The sequence below is a fragment of the Phacochoerus africanus genome, chromosome 5 (assembly GCF_016906955.1).
Source record: "Phacochoerus africanus isolate WHEZ1 chromosome 5, ROS_Pafr_v1, whole genome shotgun sequence".
In the NCBI taxonomy this organism is placed as follows: Eukaryota; Metazoa; Chordata; class Mammalia; order Artiodactyla; family Suidae; genus Phacochoerus; species Phacochoerus africanus.
The window spans coordinates 33,717,424-33,739,432 of record NC_062548.1 but is presented as its reverse complement, the minus strand read 5'-3'; the positions used below and the strand labels follow the sequence as shown (position 1 = coordinate 33,739,432).

The 22,009-nt window shown below is 43.0% G+C and overlaps 1 protein-coding gene across 2 annotated transcripts in view; it reads right to left on the bottom strand.

Moving 5' to 3' along the window:
- PARN (poly(A)-specific ribonuclease) overlaps positions 1-22,009 on the bottom strand; it is a 189,568-nt gene that overhangs the window by 27,901 nt on the left and 139,658 nt on the right. For both annotated transcript variants that reach the window (XM_047780458.1, XM_047780457.1), the window contains one exon: positions 19,915-20,104. In XM_047780458.1, coding sequence (XP_047636414.1) covers positions 19,915-20,104 — 190 coding nt within the window. The remainder of the gene's footprint in view (positions 1-19,914; positions 20,105-22,009) is intronic.

Sequence of the window (22,009 nt, the reverse complement as noted above, 5' to 3'; positions counted from 1 at the left end):
ACGCCAAGCCATCACCCAAACATCCTTTTGTAACTCATGGGTACCTGGAACCTGCAGGTCATCAAGAACCACCCAAACAGCCCTGCTCTGCTGGAAATATACAAGGTTTCTAGAAGGTACAGTTCTATTTCCCCCCAAGCAAGCACTGTATTAGAAAAACTTTAACTACCCAGAAAAGCTTGAAGAATTAGATAGTAACCATTGAGCCATCACTTAGATTCTATAATCAGTTCTACTTTGGAAATGGAGATTTGAAAAGGCACAGCATGAGTTCCCGTTGTGGTTCAGTGGTTAAGGAATCCGACTAGGAACCATGAGGTTGCAGGTTCAATCCCTGGCCTCACTCAGTGGGCTAAGGATCTGGCATCGCCATGAGCTGTGGTGTAGGTCGCAGACGCGCCTTGGATCCATCGTTGCTATGGCTGTGGCGTAGGCTGGGGGCCACAGCTCCGATTCGACCCCTAGCCTGGGAACCTCCATGTGCTGTGGGTGCAGCCCTAGAAAAGGCAAAAAGACAAAAAAAAAAAGGTAAGAAAATGCACAGCAGATTTTAGTTCCTTTACATTTGGGGAAAAGGGGGCACAAAAGGCTCTTATCTAGCAAGCATTTGGCTTCTCCACTGCCAGCAAGGCTGAAATGAAATGAAATCTTGCCTCAAAGATCTGTGATTGGACAAAAGGACACACCTCAAACCCTTGGATAGCACTTAACCACAGAACCCCATCAGCACAATGACAAACTTGGTGCTGGGTCATGGCAGCCATTCTGCATCCTCGCGCCCAACAAGCACGCTGCAGCTTCTGCTGGCTACAGTGTACTAGCAGAATTTTTAAAAAGCATAAAGTGTCAAAAAAGAACTGCCAGAAAAGTGAACTGCCAGATTTCTGTACCTGGCAACTGAAATATAGGATTTACATATTTTGTAATTTATTTCAGCTCAAACTACACTACAAATGGTACAGGAATAATCCCAACTGCATATGGTCTGAGTATCTCAAATAGGAAATTCGTTTTGTATTTAGTTAAGAGACACGTAAAAAACCGCATTTCACTTCCCTATCATCTAAGTGTGCTGAGGGCAATTTCAATTGTTAGCATCATTAATTAAAAAAAAAAACAGGAGTTCCCATTGTGGCTCAGTGGGTTAAGAACCTGGCATATTTCTGCGAGGATGCAGGTTCGATCCCTGGCCTCGCTCGTGGGTTAAGGATCCGCCATTGCCACAAGGTGTGGCTCCAATTCAACCCCTACCAGGCTGCATGTGTGGCCATTAAAAAAAAAAAAATTATACTCGGGGTACATGAAAGGTCAGTATGAATAATATAATACACTATTAGAAACATTGACAATTACTTTTAACCATGGTTAATCAAATAAATAACATGAAGATAATAACCTATACAGGAAAAAAGAATGGAGATAACGTATATGTATAGCGGACTCATTTTGCTCTAAATCTGAAACGAATACAACACTGTAATTCAACCCATAAAATTTTCAAAAATAACATGATATGAAAACAGTCATCTTCAAACACCACTGCTATAATAAAACATGAACGTGCCTGTGACATCACCAGCTCCGTGATGTGGCGCACTTCTCCGCCCTCCGTGTCCTTATCAGCGACACGGGACGCATAACGCTACTTCAGCCCCGCGGGGTTCCTTCTCCGACCTCTGCCAGCGCAGAGAACCACTGCTCTTGGGACCACAGCATTTCAACGGGGTTCCCACTGCCCTTTCCTGCTCCTGCCCCAGGCTGGACAGACTCCACGCCTTCCCTTCCTCTCCGGCCAAGTCACGCCCCTGCACGTGCTGCAGGTCTTCTGCTTAGAGTTCAAACAAGGAGTTCCCGGCGTGGCGCAGCGCAAACGCATCGGACTCGGAACCGTGAGGTTGCAGTTCTGTCCCTGGCCTCGCTCAGTGGGTTAAGGATCTGGCGGTGTTGTGAGCTGTGGTGTAGATGGCAGATGCGGCTCGGATCTGGCGTTGCTGTGGCTGTCATGTAGGCCGGCAGCTGCAGCTCCGATTGAACCCCTAGCCCGGGAACCTCTATATGCCGCGGGTGTGGCCCAAAAAGGACAAAAAGAAAAAAAAAATTCAAATAATCCACCAAGGCCAAGCTGGATTCTGCTAAGGGGATGGATGCCCAGTGCTGAGCATCCAGGAGGATGACACCTCAGTACATTGGGCATTGGCTGGTACATCCCAGAGTCATTTCTGTTTCTCTAATAAATTAAAAAAATAATAACAGTTTTACACCAATGATCTGTGGGACCTGATCTCTAAAGCCTCTCCCCAAAGAAGTAAGTTTGAAAGTCAGATGTTTTAACCTTATGGCTTCTTTAACATGGGTGTTTTTTTTGGTTTGTTTTGGGTTTTTAAAGAAAACATGATTTATTAAAATGAGACAGAGGAGTTCCCTGGTGTTCGGTCTAGTGGTTAGGATTCGGTACTTTCACTGCTACAGCCTGGGTTCAATCCCTGGTCTGGGAACTGAGAGTCCCCCATCAAGCCAAAAAATAAAAATAAAAAAAAAATACATAAAATGAGACAGTATCTGTCTCAAATGTACACACTCTTAGGTGTAAAGTGCCATGTTCCCAAGAAACAACTTAATGCACTGGGCTATGGATCCAAAAGGCTGTACGTTATTATCCTGTGTAACTCTGGCTAAATACTTAGCTCCTCTGAGAAACTTTCTCCTGGAAAAATTAGGATACGGCAAGGGTTTCACTGAGTTGTTAGACTTTTTTTTTTTTTTTTTTTTTTTGTCGTTTTAGGGCTGCACTGCAGCACATGGAGGTTTCTAGGCTTAGGGGTCAAACTGGTGCTACAGCTGCCTGCCTACACCATAGCCACAGCAACTCGGGATCTGAACTGCATCTATCACCTACACCACAGCTCATGGCAACGCCGGATCCTTAACCCACTGAGAGAGCCCAGGGATCAAACCTATCCTCATGGATGCTGGTCAGATTCGTTTCCTCTGAGCCACGACAGGAACTCACCTGGACTTTTTTTTTAAATGATGTAAAACACGGAGCACACGCCCTGGAATGAGGAATCTGCTCAGTAAATGAGCTCTCTCTTTTGTTTTTCACCTTGCTCTGCAGATATTCCAAAAAGCATGCTGTGTGTCACAGGCATTATACCTTTATGCTGACAGGGACAGAGAAGGTGATAAGAAGATGAGAAAAGGTAAAAAGAGAGAATGATTCACCTGAACTAGAGCATTGCTCATGAATTAATTTTTCACCTGGCATCTGACTTAATACAACATTCATGAATTTTGCTACGAGGTTGATCATTATAACTAGGATTAAATGCCCAGGTTTAGTGGTTAGTATGTTTTATTAAGGAGGCTGAAGAACAATGAAACCATCTTCAGTGTAAAGAATTATATTTTGCAGTTCCTGTCATGGCTCAGTGTTAACAAACCTGACTAGTATCCATGAGGAAGGACATGAGTTCGATCCCTGGCCTCACTCAGTGGGTTAAGGATCTGACATTGCTGTGGCTGTGGGGTAGGCTGGCAGCTGCAGCTCCAATTTGACCCCTAGCCTGGGAACCTCCATACGCCATGAGTGTGGACTTAAAAAACGAACAAAAAAGAATCATATTTTAAGAGAAGTAAAATAAAGGTAATTTTCAAGATACAAAGATAAAGGAGAAAAAGAAAGTGGGGGAAAGTATGTGGGGTCCATCACCATCCAACAAAACGTGGGGGGTTATAGGGCTGTTTATATATTTGTAAAAATGGAAGGACATACTAAAGACTGAGAAAACTGATCCCCTCAAGCTGGGGAGGAAACAAGTCAGAGGAGGCAGGGAGAGAAGCTTGGGAACCACATATATGTTTTACATAATTATAGGGCAAATTAAATATTTTTAAGGGGCCATCTTTAAAAGTAAAAAGAAAAGAAACCTAAATGTTTATTGAGTTGGTAGCTTATTTCAAGTGACCTTTAAAGTAAAGTAATTTGTTCACCTCTAGTCAAATATGCTCTGAGGACAAAAATGACTTCAAGGAGTTCCCATCGTGGCTCAGTGGTTAACTCATGCGACTAGGAACCATGAGGTTGTGGGTTCGATCCCTGGCCTTGCTCAGTGGGTTAAGGATCTGGCATTGCTGCGAGCTGTGGTGTAGGCTGCAGATGTGGCTTGGATCCCAAGTTGCTGTGGCTGGCAGCTACAGCTCTGACTGGACCCCTAGCCTGGGAACCTCCATATGCTGTGGGAGCAGCCCTAGGAAAGGCAAAAAGACAAAAAAAAATGACTTCAAGAAAATAACACTTTTTTTCAATTATGCCATTAGGAACAGTATTGATATGGCTATTTTGAAACTACTATGTATGGTAGGATACGGCAAATAAGTAATTACTTTAACATCATTAGGAACCAAAATTTTTAGCCTAAGAAAAAAACAGAAAGAAACAAAATTAAAAGAAGTTAAATAAGTCCTGTAGTGGGAATTGGAAATATCAGTATAAATTCATCTTAAAACAAAAAAGGAAGGGAGGGAGGCAAGAAGAGAGGGCTTTCACGTTAGCTCTTTTATTCAGAAAGGATATAAACTGAGAAGGGAACCCTCCTACACTGTTGGTGGGAAAGTGAATTGGTACAACCACTATGGAAAACAGTATGGAGGTACCTCAGAAAAGTAAACACAGAACTACCAAATGATCCAGCAATCCCACTCCTGAGCATATATACAGACAAAACTTTCATTCAAAAAGATGCATGCACCCCTATGTTCATAGCAGCACTATTCACAAAAGCCAAGACAGGGAAACAACCAAATGTCCGTCAACAGATGATTGGATTAGGAAGACGTGGTACATATATACAATGGAATACTACTCAGCCATAAAAAGAACAAAATAATGCCATCTGCAGCAACATGGATGGAACTAGAGATTCTCCTACTAAGTGAAGTAAGTCAGAAAGAGAAAGGCAAATACCATATGATATCACTTATATCTGGAATCTAATATATGGCACAAATGAATCTATCTGTAGAAAAGAAACAAACTCATGGACTTGGAGAATAGACCTGTGGTTGCCAAGGCAGACAGGGAGGGAGTGGGATGGACAGGGAGTTTGGGGTTAGTAGATGCAAACTATCATATCTGGAGTGGATAAGCAAGAAGGTATTGCTGCATAGCACAGGGAACCATATATCTAATCACTTGTGACAGAACGTGATGGAAGATAATATGAGAAAAAGAATGTGTATATATATATATATATATATATATATGCATAATTGGGTCACTAGGCTGTACAGAAGCAAATGACAGAACACTGTAAATCAACTATAATAAAAAAAAAAACTTTTAAAAAGAAAGGATATAAACAATGACCAATGTAATATCCACAAACATCCTCAGAACCCAGATTATGGTTTCTAAATACAATTTCCCATCAAAAGGAATCTTGGAGAAAAGGCTGATTCCAAATACAAGGTTGGAAACGTACAGAAGAGCCTGGAATAACTTCTTAAGAATATCAGAGGTCAAGGAAGCTATTAAAGGCTATTGGGATTGTATGAAATACTCAAGAGACAACTGGAAATGGCTGCCACTGGTTAAAAACAATATAATTAGAGCATCAAAAAGAAGAGCAACTGTAATGTGCTAAAATATATACAATACGTATTTTAAAAAAACCCATGATTCAGGGAGTTCCTATCGTGGCCCAGCAGAAACAAATCTGACTAGTATCCATGAGGATGCAGGTTTGATCCCTGGGCTTGCTCAGTGCATTAAGGATCTGGCACTGCCGTGAGCTGTGGTATAGGTTGCAGACGTAGCTTGGATCTGTCGTTGCTGTGGCTGTGGTGTAGGCCGGCAGCTACAGCTCCAATTTGACTCCTAGCCTGGGAACCTTCATATGCCATGGGTGTGACCCTAAAAAGACAAAAGACTAAAAAAAAAAAAAAAAACAAAACCCAACAACCCACCCATGATTCAAACGAACAAAACAAACCTCATTGCTTATCTGTGTAATATGCTAGGAAACCAACTAATTTTTCTGAAAATTGATTTTAAAAAGGTGTGATGGGAGAAGAAATTAAAGAATCCATTCTGCTTTTTCTATATAAACTATGTATACTCCAGGTAACCAAATAGATGATAAGAAATTTTTTATTTTATTTTAACTTTTAAAAAAATTTATGGCCACACCCATGGCATATAGAAGTTCCTGTGACAGGAATTAAATCTGAGATGCCGCTGTGGCAATCCCAGATCCTTTAACCCACTGTTCTAGGCCGGGGATTGAACCCACACCTCCACAGTAACCCCAGCTGCTGCAGTCAGATTCTTTTTTTTTTTTTTTTTGGTCTTTTAGCTATTTCTTGGCCACAGCAACGCGGGATCCGAGCCGCATCTGCAACCTACACCACAGCTCATGGCAACGCCGGGTCCTTAACCCACTGAGCAAGGGCAGGGACCGAACCCGCAACCTCATGGTTCCTAGTCGGATTTGTTAACCACTGCGCCATGACGGGAACTCCTGCAGTCAGATTCTTAACCCACTGTGCCACAGCAAGAACTTTTCTATTTTAAATAAGTGCATCTAGGATAATAAATGAAGTAACGAACGGTAATATTACCCTTTTGTAACCCTTAATGAAATAATGAATCCAGCCACTGATCATTAATGGCTACTGAAACCATCAGGTGAAAAACTGACAGGGGAACTTCCTATCAGATGAACCAGGCCAGCAATATCTGAGCCCACTTGATCAATCTTTTTTTTTTCTTCCCCTTGTTTTTGAGGGCTATACCCATGGCATATGGAGGTTCCCAGGCTAGGGGTCGAATCGGAGCTACAGCTGCCAGCCTTCACCACAGCCACTGCAACGCAGGATCCAAGTCGTGTCTGCGACCTGCGCCACAGCTCATGGCGACACCAGATCCTTAACCCAGTGAGAGAGGCCAAGGATCGAACATGCAACTTCATGGTTACTAGCCAGATTTGTTTCTGCTGCACCACAACAGGAACTCCATACCACTTGCTCAATATTATCACAAAAAAGAGAAAAGCAGACTTTTTGTGCCGCTCAGTGTGATGCAATAGGAAATAAATATACAACACTATCTAGGAAATATTCTTGCCATTCAGTTCAGCCCTGTATCTGATTAGAGATCTAACTACCACTTAACTACAAATACAGTAGTCAGCTAACATGTTACACAACCTTACAAGAATCTTCCAGAATATGGAATCTCTACAGAGCAAACAACCTGGTTTCTTATTGCAAAGGAGTAGGGGTAAGAGAGAACCCTCAGAGAGAAGGAATGCAGAGATCAAGAGATGAAACATGTCAATGAAATGTAATATGTGAACTCGTTTGGAAACAAGAGGTTGAACAAAACAATTATTTTAAAAAATTTGTGAACAGAAAGTCTGAACCCTGGATCTCTGATATTACAGTTATTATTCATTTTTTGTATGTGGTAGCACTATTGTAGTTCTCTTTAAAAATGATTGCCTGAGTTCCCGTCGTGGCACAGAGGAAACGAATCCTCTAGGAACCATGAGGTTGCGGGTTTGATCCCTGGCCTCGCTCAGTGGGTTAAGGATCCAGCATTGCCATGAGCTGTGTGTAGGTCGCAGATGCGGCTCGGATCCCGAGTTGCTGTGGCTCTGGTGTAGGCCGGTGGCTACAGCTCCAATTCGACCCCTAGCCTGGGAACCTCCATATGCCGCAGGAAGAGGCCCTAAAAAGACAAAAAAAAAAAAAAAGATTGCCTATCTTTTAGAGACTGACATGATACGCTCTCCGTGATTTGTCTCGTTCTTATCTGAAGGGGACAGGGAGGGAAGGAGTACTCCTTACATAGGACCGGCCACACACTGACTGTCCACACACTGGGATAGCTGGATGGGAGTTTGTTACATTAGTTTCTCTACTTTTGTATATATATGAACTTTTTCTGTGATGAAAAGTTTTGGTATTCTGTAAAGCAGAAATTTAAAAGGGCTGAGGATATTACTTTTATTTTTTATTTAAAATTTTTTTTTATCTTTTAGGGCCGTACCCAATGCATATGGAAGTTCCCAGGATAGGGCTCAAGTCAGAGCTGTAACTGCTGGCCTATTCACAGCCACAGCCACAGCCACACCAGATCTCAGCCGCGTCTGTGACCTACACCACAGCTCACGGCGGCAACACTGGATCCTTAACCCCAGAGCAAGGCCAGGGATCAAACCTGCATCCTCAGGGTTCCTAGTCGGATTCGTTTCCGCTGTGCCACGACGGGAACTCCCCAAGGACACCACTTTTACATGAAAAGACACAGATGTTTTCTTAGACGTGTGGGGATGACAGTCAAGACAACAGTCCCCTAGTTGGCACGTCCCTAGATGCAATCTGAGTACTTTCTTCCCTGGAGGACAGGGCTGTGTATCAGACTGGGAAGATTTTCAGGAAGCAGGATGGATAGCAGGAGATATGAGGCTTGCAGATACCTCAGTAGCGACTCCTGGTTTTTTGTCCAGAATTGTTCAATCTCCCTGAGCCTCCGTGAAATAGGGATAACCTCACCCCCCTCGCAGGGCTGCTGCGAGCATCCGAGGAGGTGAAACGTGGAGGCTCTGAGCAGGCACTCAGGAAGCCGGCCCTCGAGAGCCTCCTCTTTCATGAATTCAGCCAACCTCTGCGTACATCTCCGGGTCAGACTCTAAGGTAGGGGCTAGAGAGAGAACAGACACAGCCACCGAGGCACCTGCCTTGAAGGAAAACAGGAGAGTAAAGCAAAATGATCACAAGAGTGAGAGCGACGCATTTTAAGTTTTGAAAGGATAACATTCTGGACCTAGAATTCTACATCCAGTAACATTATCAATGATGAAGGTGAAACAGAGACATTCTTATAGAGTTTCCTAACCATACAGTATATGCGTAAAAAAGGGGGAAAAAAAATCACTCAAAAAAAAAAAAAAAAGATTACTTCCCTCCAAAAAAAAAAAAAAAAAAATTCTACACAAAGAAAGGTTGGGATATCTGGAAGATTCTCTTGGGGTGGCCAAGCTTGAATGGTGCTGGAATACATTTTCTTCTCTGTGGGCCCCATTTCACAACTTTTTTTCTTCAAGATATTGCACTTATACATTCATGTCATAGGTACTGTATACCTGCTACCCTCTCTTGGAATCAAGTTCTCAAGAAGGGGAGCTCCTGCCGTGGTGCAGCAAAAAGGAATCCGACTAGGAACCATGAGGTTGTGGGTTCGATCCCTGGCCTTGCTCAGTGGGTTAAGGATCTGGCGCTGCTGTGAGCTGTGGTGTAGGTCACAGACACGGACTTGGATCTGGTGTTGCTGTGGCTGTGGCATAAGCCCGGCAGCTGTAGTTCCGACTGGACCCCTAGCTTGGGAACCTCCATATGCCATGGGTGAGGCCCTGAAAAGCAAAAAAAAAAAAAAAGTTCTCAAGAAGGCACAAAATACAGATACAAAAAACTAGTGAGAAGTGTAAATAAGATCCCTAACCAGAGTGAGAAGGGAGACAGAGAGAGAGAGAAGGTAATATATACAAGTTAAGCTTGCTTTTAATTTTCTTTTTAGGGACACACCTAAAAAGAAATACGGAAGTTTTAAAACTTGAAATTTCAATTTTAAAATTAATATTTAAAAATAAATATGCATATGGAAGCTCCCAGACTAAGGAGTCAAGTCGGAGCTATAGCTACACCACAGCCACAGCAATGCGGGATCCGAGCTGCGTATGCGACCTATACCACAGCTCATGGCAACATCGGATCCTTAAGACACTGAATGAGGCCAGGGATTAAACCCTCAGGGATACTAGCTGCGCTCGTTACTGCTGAGCTACAACGGGAATTCCAATACAAGTTAAATTTTAAATCTAAAAAAAAGGGTTTGAGATATATTGGTCGAAATTCCTAAGACTAGAAACAGAGGTATTACTTAAAAGTATAACGGAAACCGGAGTTCCCGTCGTGGCTCAGTGGTTAACGAATCCGACTAGGAACCATGAGGTTGAGGGTTCGATCCCTGGCCTTGCTCAGTGGGTGAAGGATCCAGCATTGCCGTGAGCTGTGGTGTAGGTCACAGATGTGGCTTAGATCCCACGTTGCTGTGGCTCTGGCGTAGGCCGGTGACTACAGCTCCGATTAGACCCCTAGCCTGGGAACCTCCATATGCCGAGGGAGCAGCCCAAGAAATATGCAAAAAGACAAAAAAAAGAAAAAGTATAATGGAAACCATCAAAAGAAAATGATAAGAGTAGCTGCTACTGAGAAAAAGAACTGGGACTAGAGCCACGATTTCCCCCACCCCCCATGCCTTTATTTTACATTCTCTCATACTGCGTGAATTTTTCAAAATTATGTGCGTTTATCACTCTAATGGTTTAAAAAGTGTTGTGGGGAACACATTTTCTACTGAAATAGGCTTAACCCACAAGCTCTACAGTGAATTTGCCAACGCCGGACTCTGCCCCAGCACAAGAAAGCTTCTGAGGTTCCTGAACCAGGCAGCTGGGATCATCCTTTCTAGAAGCTGAGGGTCTGTCCAAAGGGATATGCAAATTGTGGAAACGTCATTCGGTAGACATCAAGACACAGACGTCAGGTCTGTTCCTAAGATATAGAACCAAGAAAGGAACAAGAACAAAAAAAAGAAAAAAAGGAAAATTTCCCCAGAAAAAGGCAGCGGAGAAGGAGGAAGAAAAGCAGCAGTCAAAGCCCAACACAGGTTCTGCAGCGGAACCAGGGGCAAGAGAAAAGAACCAAGAGACGGTCAACACTCAGCATCTGAGAGCGCTTCTCAGCCGCTGAGAGGGAGAGAGCTGGCAACAGGGAGGCGGTGCAGCTCAGGCTGTATAGACACAGAGCACCGGGTTGGGGTGCCCGGGGCGGGGCAGGGGGAGAGGGAGGGGGACTGAAAGTGAGAGGCACCCACTCGGAGTCCTAGAAGTAGGAAAGTGATGAGTGTGAAAACTGAGGACCAAGACATACAGGACAAAAAGAGCTGAGTATAAGTCTGCTCTGCAGCCAACAAGTGCTATCTAACTATCTTGAAATCCTGGGGAGCAGGGGCTTCAAAGAAAGTCTAGTATATTTGTTTCCGCTGTCATGGCTCAGCGGAAACGAATCTGACTAGCATCCATGAGGACGCAGGTTCGATCCCTGGCCTCGCTCAGTGGGTTAAGGATCTGGCTTTGCCATGAGCTGTGGTGTAGGCTGCAGCTTGGATCCTGGGTTGCTGTGGTTGTGGTGTAGGCCGGTGGCTACAGCTCTGATTGGACCCCCAGCCTGGGAACCTCCATATGTCGTGGGTGCAGCCCAAAAAAGACAAAAAAAAAAAAAAGCCCAGCATATAGACAGTAGGTGGGTATGCGAAAGGCAGTCCGTAGTGAAAGCGTCTGTTCAGCTGTCTATGGCCATAACGCCCTGAACGCGTCTGTTTGGGGTGCTGTCTTCATCATTTCTGTGTGGTAAAGGGCTTTCATCAGTTCACTTGTGACAGTGGTTTACCTAACCTTATTTTATTTTAGCTTTTTCACAGCGCCTGTGGCTTATGGAAATTCCAAGGCCAGGGGCTGAATTGGAGCTGCAGCTGCAAGTCTACACCACAGCCAGAGCAATGCAGGATCCAAGCCACACCTGAGACCTACACCACAGCTCACACCAACAGCAGATCCTTGACCCACTGATCGAGGCCAGGGATCGAACCTGTGTCCTCATGGATACTAGTCAGGTTTATTTCCACTGAGCCACAGTGGGAACTCCTACCTAATCTTATTTTTATTATACATGTCTTAACTAAAAGTTCTCCTACACAAGGATTTTCAAAAATCCAACTCAAGTTGAGAAGAAACTACCCGCTATCTGAGATTATCAAGGAATCTCACAGGGTTTTGATCAGTCAGTTTCCACCTCATGCCCGACACTGTATACAGTGAAGAACATTTGGGATTTAAGAGCTAGAAGGGACGCGAGCAATCTTTCCAGCAAAAAGCCCCATTTAAGGTGAAAAAACAGAGACAAATAGCGGGCTCGTGCTGGGTATCCACTGAAGGGGAGAAGGAAGCACGTCCTTCCCAAGCCATGAGCTGAGCCCAAGCTAGAGCCCTGGCTGTGCAGCTGCCTGATGCAAGTCAGCTCCCTTTCCACGCCGGGCCTCTGTGTCTCTGAGGCGTCTTTCAGTCGGGGGGGGGGGGGGGGGGGGGGCAGGAGGGGGGGGGGAGACACACTGGCTCCACGGGCCTCCTTGTGAATAAACGTGTTAAGTCTGACAAAGCCGTGGGTCCTGGACAAGAGAATCCTTCTCGTCTCTAAAGGACTGTCCCCTCGTTTCCTAATGGACTGTGCACATGCAATGATGTGTAGAAACCAAGAACTTTAGGTGAAAATGGGATGAAATCGGAAAACCAGAGCTTTGACAGAGGCTGTAGCGTTTCCTACCTAAGCAGGAATTCCTAGGAAGCTACTACATTTTCAGGGAAGGCTGAAACTTTGTTTCACAGAAAGGCAAAGCTAAAAGGAAGAGACTAGCCAAAGGGTGTTTCCCAACAGGTGAAATAAAATCATCTAAAGAGCAAAATAACCCATAGATGCGAGTGACCAAATCTCTTAAAGGGCAAAGTGGCTCTGGAAAACCCTTTGCTTTAATAATAGAACATTCTTAACACCATGGGCATGGTAACAGCATCTGTTTTCAGGGCTGCTGCAAACATCAGTGTTTACTTATGGAGCCAAATATCTGTTAAAGAGATCTCAAAGGAGTTTGGTCCACTGCAAAGGGAGATTCCCCAAATGCCCCAAACCTGTACTTATTCAGATCTCCTGCCACCAAACCAAACCTGCTTCTTCCTTCTCAAGCAAATTTATGTCTGGTCCAATTTCCAGACCCTGAATCCTATCTTTTGTCTAGTTATCGACTATAAAATCCTTGAATAGTCTGAGCCCTGAATTTAAGACAGAAAAGAAGAGAAGCCTGCTGCTACGACACCACTGCAAATAGCAGAAAAATGGGCATCTACCTCCTTCAGCACTGCTAACAGTCAACCCTAGAAGCTCAGCTGTTGTGATGTGTCTCCCAAAGTCTCACAGTCAACCCTCTGGAGGCAACACAAGTGGGTTACAGAGTCAACCATAAAGGCCCTGCACGGTCATAACTGGACCTTTCTCGTGATGCTTGAATTTTTATGTTTACTCTTATGCCATTTCCCCCCTACCATAGTCCCCTCTCCTCTTTTTAAAAGAGTATTAACTGTCTTAAAGAGAGAGAAAAAAAGGAACAAATACAATAGCACATCAAGTTTTACTGAATATAGAAGCAAAAGATGCCACAAAAGATCACAAAGGATGGGGCGTGGGGTAGATGGAAAGAGACTCTTTTAAGAACCTTGTTCATGAAGCAGTATAATTTTCACTTGAAGGTAAACTGTGATACATGAGAGAGGAATATAATAATGTCTAGAGCAGTGCTTGGCCAACAGACATATACTGTGAACCAGGTATGCAATTTAAAATTTTCTATGAACTACCATTAAAAAAAAAAAAAAAGAGGAGTTCCCATCATGGTGCAGTGGAAACGAAGCCAACTAGGAACCATGAGGTTGAAAGGTCCAGCCCTGGCCTCTTGTTCAGTGGGTTAAGGATCCGGCGCTGCTGTGAGCTGTGGTGTAAGTCGCAGATGCGGCTCGGATCCCGCGTTGGTGTGCCTGTAATTTTAATATTTTTAATTAGCCCAATGTATCTAAATGTTATGATTTTAAGATGTAATCAATTCTTCAAAATCAGGTATGTATTTTAAATTTACAACACATCTCGGTTTGGACTAGCCGCGGCTGAAGTACTCATTAGCCACGTGCGGTCAGTGGCTACCACACTGAACGGTGAGGCTCTAGGGCAGGGGCCAGCAAAATTTTCTGGAAAGGGAAGACAGCAAACATTTTGAGCTTTGTAGGCCATATGGTCTCTGTTACAGCTATCCAAATCTGCCATCCTAATGCAAAAGCAGCCAGAGGCCATATGTAAATTAATAGGCATGCCTGTGTCCCTCCAAAACCTTGTAAAAACAGGTGGGTCAGATCTGACCTATAATCTATTAGTTTGCCAACTATTACTCTGGCGCAATGACAAAAAAATAACACAAAGAGGTATAAGCAAAAAGTTGATAGGAAAGATAAAATGGGATGCTATAAAATCAGCAAACACTAAATAACACACAATTCATCCAAAAAGTGACAGAAAAGAGGTGCAGAAGGACACAGAAAAAGCACCAAATACCAAGGAAAGGAAACAATGCCAAGATGGAAGAAAGACTCACTTGTATCATTAATTAGATTAAATGTAAAGACAGGGATTGTCGGAATGGATTAAAAAACAAGATCCAACCTTGAGCTGTTTATAAGAAACACACTTTAATTATAAAGACAAAGAAGTTGCTAGTCAAAGGCAAACACCAAGCATAAGAAACAAGAGTAGCTATGTTAATATCAGACAAAATAAACATTTTCTTTCCGGAACTGAAGAGAAATATTCCATGATGATAAAAGGGGTAATTCATTAAGAAGACATAACAATTCCAAATGGGCAGATACCCATCAAAAGAGCTTCAAAATATATGAAGCAAAAATTGATAAAATAAATGGAGAAATAAACAAGTCTACAACATAACTGGAGATTTCCATACCACTTTCAGTAGCTGAAAGAAAAAGCAGAACAAAAAAAAAACAAAACTCAACAAAAGCAACAAAAAAATCCAACCCTCTATCAGTAAACATATAGAAGAGTTGCACAAACCATGAACCAACATAACTTAAAATGGTCACTCACATGTACAGAGAACATGCACCAAGACAGACCACATGTCAGGCCATAAAACAAGTCTTAATAATTATCAAAGAAGTTCTAAATAACTTATGTGTTATTGAAGAAAGCACAAGAGAAATTAGAAAATATTTTTTAATATAAGATAGTGAAAAGAAAACATATCAAAATATGTGGGATGTGGCTCAGCAAAAACTAAAGGAAAACTCACAGCTTTAAAAGCTTTTACTAAAGAAGAAACACATAAAATCAATGAGTTAAGTTCCCATCTTAAAATGGGAGAATAACACATTAAATCCAAAGAATCCAAAGAATAACTAGCAAATCCAAAATAAGCCAAAGAAGTAATAAGACTATAGAAAAATGAAAAAAAAAGTAGACACAAATAAAAGAGAGAAAAAGAACAAAGTTAAAAGTGGATTCTTGGAAAGAATTAATTGATAAACACCTATCAAGGAAAAAAAGAAGATAAAAATTACCAACATTAGGAATTTTTTAAGGGACATAATTATAGACCCTAAGGATATCGAAATTATAAGGGACTATTTTATTTTATTTTATTATTATTATTTTTTTGGTCTTTTTGCTATTTCTTGGGCCGCTCCCGCGGCATATGGAGGTTCCCAGGCTAGGGATCGAATCGGAGCTGCAGCCACCGGCCTACGCCAGAGCCACAGCAACGCGGGATCCGAGCCACGTCTGTGACCTACACCACAGCTCACGGCAACGCCGGATCGTTAACCCACTGAGCAAGGCCAGGGACCGAACCTGCAACCTCATGGTTCCTGGTCGGATTCGTTAACCACTGCGCCACAACGGGAACTCCTATAAGGGACTATTTTAAACTAATAATCTTATGCTAAAAAATTTGACAACTTAAATAAAATGGAACATTCACTGAAAAACACAAATTCCTAAAAGTGATACAAGAAGAAGCAGAAAATCTAAGTGATCTCATATCTATTAAAGAAATTGAGTTCATAACCAAAACCACGCCACAAAAAACCCTTATGCCCAGATGTCTTTACTGGTAAAATTGAACAATAATTGTCACACTGTCACAAAATAACAGAAGAGGAACTTCTTAACTGGTTTTATGAAGTAAGCATAACCCTGATACCAAAACAACAAAGACATAAAAAAAGAAAAAATTACAATCTAATATTCCTCATGAACAAAGACATAAAAATGTTTAACAATACATAACAAACCCAACAATAAGTTAAAAAGGATAAATGCATCATGACCCAGCGGAATTTCTCCCAGGAATGCAAATCTGATTAAACATTCAAAAACCAATCAATGCCATTCAAAATATTAACAAAGGGCAAAAGCCATATGATAATTTAAAAAGATACAGAAATAGCATCCGAAAATTATCAATACCTATTCAGGATACAAACTCTTAGTAAACTAGAAACACAAAGGAAATTTTTCAACTTAAAAAAAGTCTTGTATGAACAATCTAAGAATTGTAGTTCAAGGTGAAACACTGAACTAACTTCCCCTCTCCAACACTGGAAGCAAGGCAGGGATATCAACTCATCCCACTTTAACAATACACCAAAGGTACTAGTAGGTGCAGTAAGGCAAGAAAAAGAAAAGACATAAAGACTGGAAAAGAAATAAAACGATTGTTACCAGTACGCCAACATGACTGTCTAAATTAAAAACCCTGCAGAATATCAAAAACAAACAAACAACAACAACAAAAAAACACTCAACCTATCAGAGTAAGTGAATTTTCAAAGGTTGCAGGATACCAGGTCAACATATAGTTAGTTATATGTTTATATAGAAGCAGTGAAAATGAAATTTAAGAAGCAATCAATAATATAAACATTTAGAGAAAATTAACATAAGACATATAAGACTTCTAACAGTAAAACCTACAAAACAGGTCTAGAGAAGAAACAAACAAGATGATTCTAAAATTTACGTGGAATAGGAGTTCCCGTTGTGGCACAGTGGTCAACGAATCTGACTAGGAACCATGACGTTGAAGGTTTGATCCCTGCCCTTGCTAAGTGGGTTAAGGATCCAGCATTGCCGTGAGCTGTGGTGTAGGTCACAGACGTGGCTTGGTTCCCACGTTGCTGTGGCTCTGGTGTAGGCTGGTGGCTACAGCTCCAATTCGACCCCTAGCCTGGGAACCTCTATATATGCCATGGGAACAGCCCTAGAAAAGGCAAAAAAAACAAACAAACAAAACAAAACAAAAAAAATTATGTGGAATAGAAAGGATCTAGATTTTCAAAACAGTATGAAAAACAACAATGTTGGAGAGGTTATGCTACCTGATTTTAAGACTCACTATAAAGTCAGAAAATAAGAAAGTGTGGTAGTGGTATAAGAATAGGTATAAAAATGAGTGGAAAAAGAATTAGACATACATGGTCAATTTATCTTTGGCAAAAGTGTCAAGTCAATTCAACAATAAAAAGCCTTTATAACAAATGTTATCAGAACAACTAGAAATCCATATGGAAAAAAGCTAAACCCTGATTCCTATCTCATACAAAATTAATGTTGAAATGGGTCAGACTTAATTGTGATAGCTAAAATTATAAACCTTCTAGAAGAAAACAAAAAAGTATTGCAACATTAAGTAGGCAAAGATTTTCTGGATGGGAAAAAACCCATTAACCATAAAAAAAAAAAAAACTATTAAAAGGACTTCATCAACATTAAAAATATCTGCTCATCAAACGCATCACTAATAAAATGAATGTACTACCATAGACTCAAAAATATGTATTTACATCACACATATCTGACAAAGGATATGTATCCAGAATACATTAAAAGAACTCCTACACATCTACAGTAAAAAGACACAGACCAATTAGAAAGTGGGCAAGAGACTTAAAATACCCAGCTCAAACAGAAAATATCTGAATGGTCAAGAAGAATACAAAAAGGTGGTCAACCAGAGAAATGCAAATTAAAATCACAATGCAATACATCCTATATCCTCTAGAATGGCTAAAATAAAAAAACCGACAGCATTAAGTGTTGACAAGGATGTGGAACAACTGGAACTTTCATATAATACTGGTGGAGTATAAAATGGTGTATATACTTTGAAGAACTGTTTGGCAGCTCTTATAAAGTTTAATATACACCTGTCCTAGGAACCAACAATTCTACTCTTAGATATTTACTCAAGAGAAATGAAAACATATGCCCATAAGAATTTTTTAACAGAAATGTTCATAGCAGCCTTATTTTTAACAGTTCTATCTGGAAGCGACCCAAATATCCACCAACACAACAGGTAAATGTATAATCGTACAATGAAACACTACTGAACAATAAAAATTTATGAACTCCTGATACACACAGTATCAAAGACGAATTTCAAAAACACGCTAAGTGAAAGAAGCTAAACACAATACCACATGATTCCATTTTTTATAAATTTCAAGAATAATCAAAATTAATCCATGGTGACAGAAACTTTAAATAGTTGCTCAGGGGAGGAGAGGATTGTAGTTGCTTGAAAAGGAGCACAAGGAAATTTAGAGGATGGAGATAAAAATGTTCTATAGCTTGCTCTGAGTCATAGGTACATGGGCATATATAACTGTTAAACATTTATTTTGTTTTATTTTTGTCTTTTTAAGGCCACACCCACCGCATATGGAAGTTCCCAAACGAGGGGCAGAATTGGAGTTGTAGCCACTGGCCGACGCCACAGCCACAGCAATGCCAGATCTGAGCCACGTCTGTGAACTACACCAAGGCTCATAGCAACACTGGATCCTTCAACCCACTGAGCAAGACCAAGGATCGAACCTGCGTCCTCATGGATACTAGTCGGATTTTTTACCACTGAGCCATGATGGGAACTCCCCTGTACATTTTAGATACGTGTACCTCATTTCAAAAAAATCTCTAAAAAAGAATTTAAACATATGGAGGGAAATCCAACATATTAACAGCGATTTTTTTTTTGTCTTTTGTCTTTTTAGGGCTGCACCTGTGGCATATGGAGGTTCCCAGGCTAGGGGTCCAATCGGAGCTACAGCTGCTGGCCTATACCACAGCCACAACAACACAGGATCCGAGCCCTGTCTGTGACCTACACCACAGCTCACGGCAATGCCAGATCCTTAACCCACTGAGCAAGGTCAGGGGTCAAACCCGCAACCTCTTGGTTCCTAGTCAGATTCGTTTCTGCTGTGCCACGACGGGAACTCCAAAATATTAATAATGATTGCTTCTGGCTGGTGGGATTATGGCTAATTTGTTCATTCACATCATTCTAATCTTTGCAACTTTCTACAAGGAACTCCCTCCCCAACCTCTTTTTTATACCTATGTTCTACAGTTTCACAAAGATCCTAAAATATCCGCAGTATTTATCCTCTGAAAGTAGGATCATGAGTAAGTAAAGGATGTATGTGTCAAGTTCGCTCTCTACAGCAGGCACGTGGTTCCGGGTCTGCGGGGGATCTGAAAGGGGTTCAGACGATCAGTCAGAAGCATGAACATGGCAGCCTGAGAGAAGGAAGGGGCCAGACATGAAAAAGGTCAGCTGTCCTGGCTCTCTCCCCGAACGGCGGGCAAGTCATGCAGCCCGATTCCTCTCTCCTAACACGGGAGCGAAATGTACCCCGCCCACCTCGCCGGGGTTTTGTGAGTGTTAACTGAAATGGTCTCTACAGCACAGAACGAATTAAGGGAGCAGGAACTTCTGACGTTACGTGAGAAGGTGGAAAAAAGTCTCTCTCACAAGTCAGGTTCGCTGCTCACAATCTTTTTTTTTTTGCTATTTCTTTGGGCCGCTCCTGTGGCACATGGAGATTCCCAGGCTAGGGATCGAATCGGAGCAGCAGCCACCGGCCTACACCAGAGCCACAGCAACGCGGGATCCGAGCCGCGTCTGCAACCTACACCACAGCTCACGGCAACGCCGGATCATTAACCCACTGAGCAAGGGCAGGGACCGAACCCGCAACCTCATGGTTCCTAGTCGGATTTGTTAACCACTGCACCACGATGGGAACTCCGCTGCTCACAATCTTGTAAGGAGCTGCCAGAAGAGCTTTTGCTAAGACAACGCTGCCCTTTCAAATTGACGGCAAGCACACTTACCCATCGGCGTGGTAATAGTGATTCTGCGGCGCGTAGGGGAGGCACTGGCTGTTTGACCGCTTCCTCTCAACCTCCTTCCAACCATCTTCTGACCACTTTCGCTTCATCTGCTTCTCCTCGTGTTTTCTGCCCACGTATTCGGCATAGGTCTGGATCCGATAGCTTTCTGCATATTTGCTGGTATTGACAGCTAGAAGGGAAAGAAAACATCCGGATCAGAGTCTGGCTTAGCCCTGGGGCTATCACTTCTGAAAGGTGGCCAGAGGTGGTCAGAGGGGTCCTGGGGCAGGTCTGAGCTGCGATCCCGGCTCTGCCACTTGGAAGCCAGGCGGCCTTGGGAACGTCCCAGAGGCTTTCCAAGCCTGAGTCTTCTCACCTGGGAACAGAGAGTCACGGCTCCCCAGGCTCCCCCGCTGTGTGCAAAGTGCTCTGCCAGCTACAAAGAGTTAGCATGATGTAAATAAAACGCTATCTTGCAGGCAACATTATCGCTTGAAAACTCCTCCTTTCCAGAGTAAGAAAATGAAAAACAAAACCAAACCACTAAGGGAAAACGGTATACCTTTACTTACGTGGTTAAAAAAATAAAGATGACAAGAAAAGCAACAGTGGGAAGTTCCCGTTGTGGCTCAGTGAAAACGAATCTGACTAGTATATGAGGACGCAGGGTCGATCCCTGGCCTCGCTCACTGGCTTGAGGATCCAGCATTGCTGTGAGCTGTGGTGTAGATTGCAGACGTGGCTTAGATCTGGTGTTGCTGTGGCTGTGGTGTAGGCCTGCGGCTACAGCTCTGATCCGACCCTGAGCCTGGGAACCTCCATATGCCGTGGGTGCGACCCTAAAAAGACAAAAAAAGAAAAGAAAAGCAACAGTGACAGCAGTGCTGACCACCATGTCAAACACTGAAGATCCACTCTGTCTGTGCCCTGCTGTTCTGCATACATGTCTGCTGTTCACGGTGCATTCACAAAGGAGAAACTATCTTTATTGAAGACGAGAAGGCAAGGGCACAGATGCTGGGGGATGACTTTGGACCACAGCACAGGCCGGCAGCAGTGCTGGGATGCAAAGCCAGGCTGCTTCGACCCTAAAGCCGGGGCCCTTCCTGCTGTTCTGCATTTCACTTTGGACGCTGCAGACTGAAGATATTCCCACAATACTTGAGAGGAGCCTCTCCTTCTGCTTTTAAAGACCGCTAATTCTCTGTAATGTGCCTCTGGCAGGAGCACTTGAGAGCTGGAGCTCGTTCTCTCTTTGGTGTTAATGCTTGACCAAGACCAGACTGGTCTTGCTGCCTCCTCCTCGGAGAGGCTGGGGATGGAAGGTGCGGGAAGGGTGGGTGTGAGAACCCACGGAAACCTGCTGGCAGGTGGGTACCCATGTGCTGGTTCCGGCTTCTGCAGCGTGAGCAGGTTTCCCCCCGGGGGGCCCTGTCCCTGCCCACAGCTACCACCAGCAAGACAGCAGGGGCCGGGCCGTGCTGGGAGGGGCTCTGGGAGCAGACCTGGGACCTGGGCAGCTGGACGTGCACCACAGTGTCCAAACTAGACTGTACACCCACTTCAGCTCTTGGTACAGAGCGGTTCTCAGCAAATATTACGTGGGAGACAGGCAGACACGCCCCACATACCTCGCACCTGACTCTGTCCTCTTCACTCCAAGTGAGCTAGATTTGCCAGCAACTGCTTAGCACGACAGGAGCTACAGAATGTCATGCCCTAAATGGTTCGCCATCTAAAGAGCATAGTAAAATAAACAAAAAGAAAAATGGCTCCCAGTCTTGTTTTTAAAAAGTTGTTCTTTACTAAGTTGGCTGAACTTTTCAAATACTCACTCCTGAATTGAAGAGAAAAAAAAGGGGGGGGGATCACTAAGGGTATTTAAGAACTTTCACATTTCCCAAGGAAGCAGGGCGAGTTACTGAAATGGGAGCCTAAAACAGGGTGCTCTGACTCACTCCCAGGAGGGGAACAGAAAGCATTCGGTTCTGCAGATGCCTGTTGACCAAAGTCACTGGGATGGGAGACCCCCAGAAAGAGGATCCTTTCCTGAAAATGTTATTTCTCCAGACAGTGACTTTTCTTGCTTTCAAAG